Source organism: Myotis davidii, unplaced genomic scaffold (genome assembly GCF_000327345.1).
Source record: "Myotis davidii unplaced genomic scaffold, ASM32734v1 scaffold1134, whole genome shotgun sequence".
NCBI lineage: Eukaryota > Metazoa > Chordata > Mammalia > Chiroptera > Vespertilionidae > Myotis > Myotis davidii.
In genome coordinates, this window is record NW_006286229.1 from 233,228 (window position 1) to 240,980 (window position 7,753).

At 51.4% G+C, this 7,753-nt stretch overlaps 2 protein-coding genes across 2 annotated transcripts in view; both read left to right on the forward strand.

Moving 5' to 3' along the window:
* The window catches only part of CTDSP2 (CTD small phosphatase 2), a gene marked incomplete at its 5' end in the record, with an annotated part of 6,793 nt that extends 5,647 nt beyond the window's left edge, over nucleotides 1–1,146 (forward strand). Inside the window, one exon of the mRNA XM_015559762.1 lies at nucleotides 1,113–1,146. Within this exon, the coding sequence (XP_015415248.1) occupies nucleotides 1,113–1,146 (34 nt within the window). The remainder of the gene's footprint in view (nucleotides 1–1,112) is intronic.
* A 4,735-nt stretch (nucleotides 1,147–5,881) lies between these two features.
* AVIL (advillin) overlaps nucleotides 5,882–7,753 on the forward strand; it is a 17,975-nt gene continuing 16,103 nt past the window's right edge. The window contains exon 1 of the mRNA XM_006757363.2: nucleotides 5,882–6,569. Within this exon, the coding sequence (XP_006757426.1) occupies nucleotides 6,504–6,569 (66 nt within the window). The 5' untranslated portion in view covers nucleotides 5,882–6,503. The remainder of the gene's footprint in view (nucleotides 6,570–7,753) is intronic.

The following is a 7,753-nucleotide window of genomic DNA, read 5'->3' on the forward strand; positions in this document are numbered from 1 at the left end:
CACCAGCCTGGGACAGCTGCGGGCCCCTTAGCCTCCCCTGATTCCAAGCAACGGCCATCCCAGTAGGGGACTGCCTACACTGTGCCTTTATGACCAGCCTGACAGACCGAGTGGAAATGAGCATCTCACCAAACGGGGCCTGGAAATAGAAGTGATGGGAAAGAACTTTAGGACAGGTTAGACGCCGAGTAGGCAAACATCAGACCAATGATACTCCAAGCCGCCTACTCCCCGAGTTGGGTTCCTGAGATGAGAGTGTGTGTGTGTGTTGCCTTGAACTGTGTTCAAGGATATAAGTGTTTTAGGTTGGGGACAAGCTGAAAAATCAAGACCCTCCCTAAGTTGGTCTCCTCTCCAGTCACCTTGAGCTCTATAGGCATGAAGACTATTCAGGGCTCCATTGCCAAACCAATGGCCTTTCCTCAGTGTTGTAAGGCTTGTGCCAAGGAGAAAGGAGGGGTCAGCGGGTGCCCGGGGCAGACTCCTTTTTAAAACCTTTCTCCAGCCAGCTGCTGCAGATGGAGGACAATTCTGGGAGATGGAAGCTTGTTCCCGAACTGGTTGCCCCAGGGGCCATCCCGTCCTGCAGTTCAAGGGCTGCACTTCCTTCCAGCGAGTGCCTGGCCTGGGCCCTGGGCCTGCCTTCCTCACCACCTAGCCATAAGTCTCAAACCCGTGGGGAAGGAGGTCTTCCTGCCGTGGAAGAGGGCAGATAACCGATTTCCGTTCTTTTGACTCTTTTAAAATTCTCTTTCTAAACATGGAGTGTTGGGCCTGTTTTGTTTCTGACAAAGCTGCAGTCCTGGGCTTAGGGTGAATGTGGGAGGCACTGGGGGTGCAGAGAAGAGGAAAATCCCAAAAGCCTGAATATGTGTGTCCCCTTAGCTTATATGTGGATCAGCTGAGCTTGGTACTGTCTGTAAGTCTGTCTTCAGGGATTCTCTGCTGGTGCTGGTGCAAGGACTTTGGTTCCAAAGTCCAGGAAGGGCGCTCCCTACCTGCCCTTCCTTTTCTTGGGCAGGGCTCTTTCCTGTTGTGTCTTCCCCTGGGCCTGGCCTGTGACAAGCTCTACTCCATCTTCATCCCTCCTGGCCGTTGCTTTTTCTCTCCAGGGCCTTGGAGGCACTCCTGCTTTTCCTGGGCTGAGGGGGAGTGGGTGTTCTTATCATTACTTTGCCAGCCTAACACACATGCTTCCTGCCTCTGGTAACAGGTATGATGAGCCCTTCATACACCTGCCCTTTTTGTGTCTCTTGCTTTCAAAGTTTGTTAAAAGTGAATGCTTTAAAAAGGAGCCACAAAATGGAATTCCCCAGGATAGAAATGGGGGGGAACTGCCGCTATAATTGGGAGCATAAGGGACCACCCCCCCTCCCCCAAAAGGAGGACCCATTTCAGCATCTCGGCTTTAATCGTGGTTTCCCCCAGGGTTGGGTGGGGTTCTGTCCTCTTCCCTCCCTCCCCCCCTCTGAGGCCGGAAGGAGTTCCTCTCTCACCTCTTGTCCCTGGAGGCAGGTGTTACAAAGCATTTGTACATTATTTCAGGTGTAAGGACACCTCCCACTCGGGACTCATCCCCATTATCCATTTCCATTTCCACACATTAGGTCCAGCCTGAGAAGAGCCAAGTCGGGGAGCAGCAGCTTCATGTTCTGGGTGGTAGCTGGCTGACTAGCATCTTTCCCGTATTATGGTGCCACCTCCTGCTTTGTCCGAGGATGTAAGGCCTCGTGTTTCCCTGGTGTCACAGACGTGGAACAGTCCCCAAAGCCATATGGTCCTTTCCTCCAGCGTCATTTCTAGTTTCCATGGGGTCCTGCAGGAAGGGGGAGGAGGGCTCTGGTATAAGCCAGGGACAAAGGCTCCTGAAGGAAATGGGGGCCTCCGGACCTAAGGCCCAGGGCTAGGCCTCCACCCTATACTGTGGGAGGGGTCTCTCTTAAGACCCACCCTAAGGGCTAATTTAACCCTTGGGTTCAATCTGCCATCTGTCCCAGCCAAGGTTTTCTGACTAAGCAAAAATGTCCCTAGGACGCTTTCTCCATGTTCCTCCAATGAAGAGCCCAGGCGGCCCCTTGCCTATCAGGCTTGTCCGAGTGTGACCCATGACAGGGCCAGGAGAGCTGGGGGCAGTGTCCTCATGTCTTGTGCGGACTCTGTCCTGCCCACCTGCAGTTCCTCAACAGACAAGCCATTTCCACTTCCCCAGAGACGCAACCAGGCCAAATAAACCTGAACAGGGTCTGTCCGTGTGTCCCAGAGCCAGCCTCATTTGCTGTCTGGTTTCCAGTGTCAAGTGTGTTTGGGGGCAAGAGAAGATTGCTCCTGAGACGACGCAGGCCAGACCCAGTTTGGGGAGGAAGACTGGGAGGGAGCCGGTTTGCCTCAGGATCTGCTCGGGCTTCCTACCAGCCCTCCCTGTGTGCGGCTGCCACGCCTGGTCAACACCAACTCAAACCATGCCAGGAATCTGCCCCCCTGCCGGGTTCAGTTCTTTAATGTGCCTCTTCAGGGACACAGTGTGTCTCTCTGATTGGGCTTCTAAGTCAAAGCCTGATGTTCCTGTCCCTCTCATAGGGGGAGCTTTGGACACAGGACCAGTTTGGAAAGGGTCAGGTAAGAGTTCACTCTGCACATTGTAGAGGGGACACGCTGTAGGCCCATGGGTCCCTTATATAGAGAGGTTGAGCAAATTTGCCTTCAGTTAACCTGGGACTTTTCTGTTTCATTCCCTCCTGCCTCCCAAAGATTATGACCATTTTGTAAGTGTATAAACTCACCTCTGTTAACAGTGGCCAAAAAGCTTCGTGCTAAAAAGGCATGGGAAATCTAAAGGCATCCGTTCCCTGAAAAATGGGTGCCATCCTATCCTGCTACCCCTGTCCTGTTCCTGAAGCCTCACTCAGCAGGGCAGCCCCTTTGTAATGCTGTCCTGCATCCCCTGCCCCAGCCAGGCCAAGGGTCAGGAAGGGAAGCCTGTTTTCCCCTCTACGTCTTCAGTTGGTTATCGTTGTCCCTCGGTCACTGTAAAACGGGGCTTTCGGTCCCACCCCCCCTTTTTAAGGCAGAGGTCTGGCCCGCTGCCCCTGGAGCAGACCCTCCGCTTGGGCCCCACGTGCTTCTTTGCTTGTCTTTATCCCACGTTTGACACGATCCACGTCAGTGCCACTTTTCCCCTTCAAGTCGCCATTTGGAGGGTAGGGGATCTGCTTCCTACTGTGACTGGGCTATGGGATTCTGACTACCTTGCTTAAAGATTCATGGTTTGATAAATTTGTATTTAAAAACTTGAAATGTAGGGCGCCATTATGTGTCTGTTTATATTTTTGGAATATTTGTATTACTTACAATTAATAAAAGTGGGTTTAAAAAGCCCATCCAGAAAGGGGCACTGCCTCCTGACCCTGCTGTTCATTTGGGCATCTACTGGGCACACCCTTCACCCCTGGCAACCCCTTCGTCATGATGAAGCCGGAGTACCATGTCTGGGAGACCAGCTGCAGACTCAGCACGGGCTTCTGCTCAAAGTCACAGAAGTCAGGCTATATTAGCTCTTCCCTAGCCCCCAACAGAACCAACTCCATTGCCATCCAGGTGCTTAATAAGCATGCACTTGGTGTCCTATCGACTTACGGGGATAGACCTGCAGCCCCAGGGGACTTGGAGTCTTCATTCTTCTGTGCCCCTTACTGATGTTCCCAAACCAGGATGCCTGAAGCTCAGAGCCCAGGATGGTTCCTGGCACATAGTAGGCACTCAAATATTGATTGGACTGATGTATGACACCAAGAAGCAGAACAGGATGAGGTATAACACTCCTGGCCCCTCTCCTAGACCCGCCCTCCCCTTCTGAGAAATGCCCAGAAGCTTCTTGGGGAGGCGCTTACCAGCCTGGACATCCAGGCACTCGGCAGGCAGCTCTAGCCCTTGCCTCCTGTCAGCATAATGCATCTGTATCTACAATATGGCAAATTTCATATCCTCCCACCCACTTTCCTGCATTATTGATGGGCTATGCACTTTTAAAAAATCAATTAGATCAGGGCGTGGAGCTGGAGTTAAAAAAAAAAAAAAGCCTTTAAAAGTCTGCTCTTGTTTTTTTGCTGTTTTGAATAGGAACAGATAAAGCTTTCCCTCTGGTTTGAATAAGTCAAGCCCAGGGCTAGGTTGGCTGTGATTGGCCAGGACTAGGAAAATGTGGTTAAGATGCAAACCCAAGCAAATATAACCCAGTGTCTGTGCAGCCATTAATAAGCTCAGGCGGCAGACCTGGAGACTCCTGCTTTGGGGTGGTTCTTCAAAAGCGCTGCTGCTTACTTGCCAGCAAACTGGGAAGACTGTGGGAGAAAAGCAAGGCAAGGTAAGGTCTGTTCGGTTTGCGGGTGCATGCCAGTAGAGCGATCCTACTGAACAAGGAAGAAACAAAAGGGAGAGGAGATTGAGATTTCCCTTGCTCTGTCTTCGGTGAGGCTTTTAAAGGGTTGGACCAGGAGTTTGAAACACGTTTTGCAAAGTTCTGAAAAACCAAGGTCCTTTTTAGAGACCTCTGAACAGTTAGGGCACATTTTTAAAAGCTGGGGATGAAGAGGACCCCTCAGAAAGATGGTCTGGGGCATGGGAGAGGTTAAAACCAGCAACCTCTGTTTGGGGTCCATTCATACTGGCATCTCTCTTAAGAATTAAGGGCCACTAGCTTTTAACTCGTGATTTCAAAACTGCACCCCACCCCAGGGGTTTCTGCAGTGATCTTAAAGGGTGCTGAATTCATCAGAACCTGGGAGGCGGGAGAGAGGGACTAAGTTTGGGGAAAATTTGATGTCACAGATGGAGTCGCATTTTCTGGGTGTTCCAGTGTGGCAAGAAGTCCCTTTGAGCATGTCCTCTCCTGCATTTGGGGGACCCAGGACCCGTAAGATCCTTCCTGCTTACAAATGGGAATGCTTTTGGCCTCAAAGACGGCCCTAATTAATGCCAGTTGGGTTGGCTTTTACCAGGTTGACACTTCTCTACTTTCAAGGAGTGAATTCATTGGCCCTTGTCCCCTTTGCCTAGTTACTAACAGCACTTGCCTTGAATGACTGAAATGGAGGGTCTGAAGAAAACCTGAACAAATATTTCCTGGCAGTTCTGAGCAGCACAGGGTGGGGCGATGCAAGTTATCAAATTAAATCCTCAAACAGTGGCTGCTCCGCCTCGCTGCTCAGCTTTAGTCCTGCCATAGCAGTAGACAAAGGGAGTTTGTTTTTGTGTTTTCACTAAAATACATACTAAACAGCACATATTCTCCAAACCGGGTTCATCCACCACAGCTCAAGAAAGAATGGCCAGACATGCTCCTCTTAACAAGCACAGTGTGCCTCTAGATCGCAAAGCTCCCCACAGCCTTTGTGGATGGGTTTCCATCCGACATAGACCATCAAGCCGGTCCTGTTCCTTTGCCTCTTGGGCATATTCATCATGTGTATTGTCATCAGATTGTAAGCTCCTTGAGATCAAGAACCAGGCATGCCTTCTAATTACATAAAGGACCCATGGGACCATGATCGAGTGTAGGTGCTTGATAACCCTGGATACGCCTTGAATAGAGATGGTGCACTGAATAGAGATGGTGCACGATCCACACAGACTTCTCTTTACCACTGCCTTCCTCCCGCCACCCAAGGCCAGACACAGCACCACTGGCTCCTTAAGGTCGGGAAGAGGGAGGGCAGCAGCTCACTGGCAGGCCAGGCCACGCCCACCTCCCCCTGTTGGCACCTGTACTCTGTCCCAGGCCCAGCCTTGCTTGCCATTTTACTTTTTTTGCTGTGAGGTACAGGGAATATATTAGTCAAGTAGGATGGGTTGTCTGAGTTTTAGGATAGTTTACTTGAAAGTAAAAGCTCAAAGAAAAGGTCAGAGAGTTGACTGTGGAGGAGCGAGGAAGAACTAGAGGGGATGAGAATGAGAGAAGGCAGCCCAATTTAGAAATACTTAGTTTGACATCAGCTTTCCTCCTGGTGTACCACTGAATTTAGATAAGTTTAGGAAGGGCTGCAGTACATCAAAAACGCTAAAAGCACAGATTGTAGGATCAGATAAGGAATTCATACTAGTGTGTGATCCTGGGCAAATTATTTTATCTCTCTGAGCCTGTTTTCCTACAATGTAAGACAAAATACACTCAGCTTATGAGAAATAAATGAGATAACATAAAGTGAATCAACACAGGGCTTAGCATATTTATCACTCCTTCAGTCAATAACCTGGTGTTACCAGAGTTCTTCACAAGGGAAGTGGCAAGTGGGAAGCAGAACTTCCGGATGGGAGTCCTGGCCAGCCAGGCTAGCGATGTGACCTCGGACAAGTCATTTCCCCCATCACTGTGAAATAGCAGGACATGGCAGGGTGGCTGACAAAGGATTCGGAAGTGACTTAGGAAGAAAGCTGGATGAATGCCTGCTGGGACAGGCCTCATCTCCCTGCTTGCTCTATGATGTTTCAGTCCCAGGAAGACAAGAGCCATGTCTCTGAGCAGCGCCTTCAGGGCTGTGGGCAACGACCCTGGGATCATCACCTGGAGAATAGAGGTGAGCGGAACTGGGGCACACCTTCCCCCTGGTCACCCAGGCTTGATACTGGACAGCCCTTCTGTCTCCGATCAGAAGCAGGAGAGACAGCATCTAAGTGCACATTTTCCTTTGACCCCTCCTGGGTGTTCAAAGCAGGTGGGTAGCAGGTGGCGGGAATGTTCTTAGCCTTGGAGAGAAGGGCTCCAAGCAAAAGTAAGCGTGTCCTTTATTCAGCCATCTGCTCCGTGCGTCTGCACTTCCAGTAAATGCCCTGGAGAGGTGGGTGGGGCCAGGGCCACCCAGGAGACTGATACTCCAGCTGCTTTTGTCAGAACCAGAGTGCTCTGGCTCCCACAAAGTAGTCGGGGAGGTCTGGGGCACTGCACAGCAGAGGGCACGGTTCATCCCTCCTCCCACCTGGACTTGAGCCTTATGCTGACCTTGCCCTCCAGCACTCTGTAGCTAGGCACCGCCCTGGCCTGGGAAGCCCCACCGGCCAGATGAAAGGACTCCCACCCACCCTCAGGTCCCTGCTCTGAGCCGAGTGATGCCTAAAACCCAGAGGTGTGCCTCACTCCACTACCCTCCTCGTAGAAGGAGAGTCACAGCCTCTAGCAAGCGGCTGAGTGTGTGAGAGGCCCAGGACATTTCCAATAGGTACTAAAAAGGACAAAATTTAGGGGTATTTAATATTTTTACATTTAACACACACATTTTACATAGAATACACACAAGTATGACTGCAGGTTTACCTCACTCGGAGTTAGTGATGAAAATCTACATCTGAGGCCATGGAAATAGTCCTCCTGGGGCAAGACAGACACGCAGGTGATAAAGCAGGGCCCCAACCCGGACGCTGGGCTTGGAGCCCGTACGCGACTGGCATTCGCCCCGAAGCCCCACAGAACCTTAGTGTTCTGCTCTCGCAGACCCTGGCCAGCACTGGTGGTCAGAGTTGGAGAGCAATGTCGGAGGCAGCGGTGCAGCTGCTCAGAGGGAAGGTCTTCGTTTGTAGCTTATACCCAGCTCTCCCCTGCAGCGGGCCGAGGGTCCTCACAGTGCAAGATAGCACAGGGTGGGCAGCAGGGAGGAGGATGGGATGAGGACAGGCACCCAGATTCAGACTGGGGTGTCCAGGCTGAGCTCAGAAGCCAGGTGGCCATGCTACTCCTGCCACACCCTGTAAGATCAGCGGGGACATC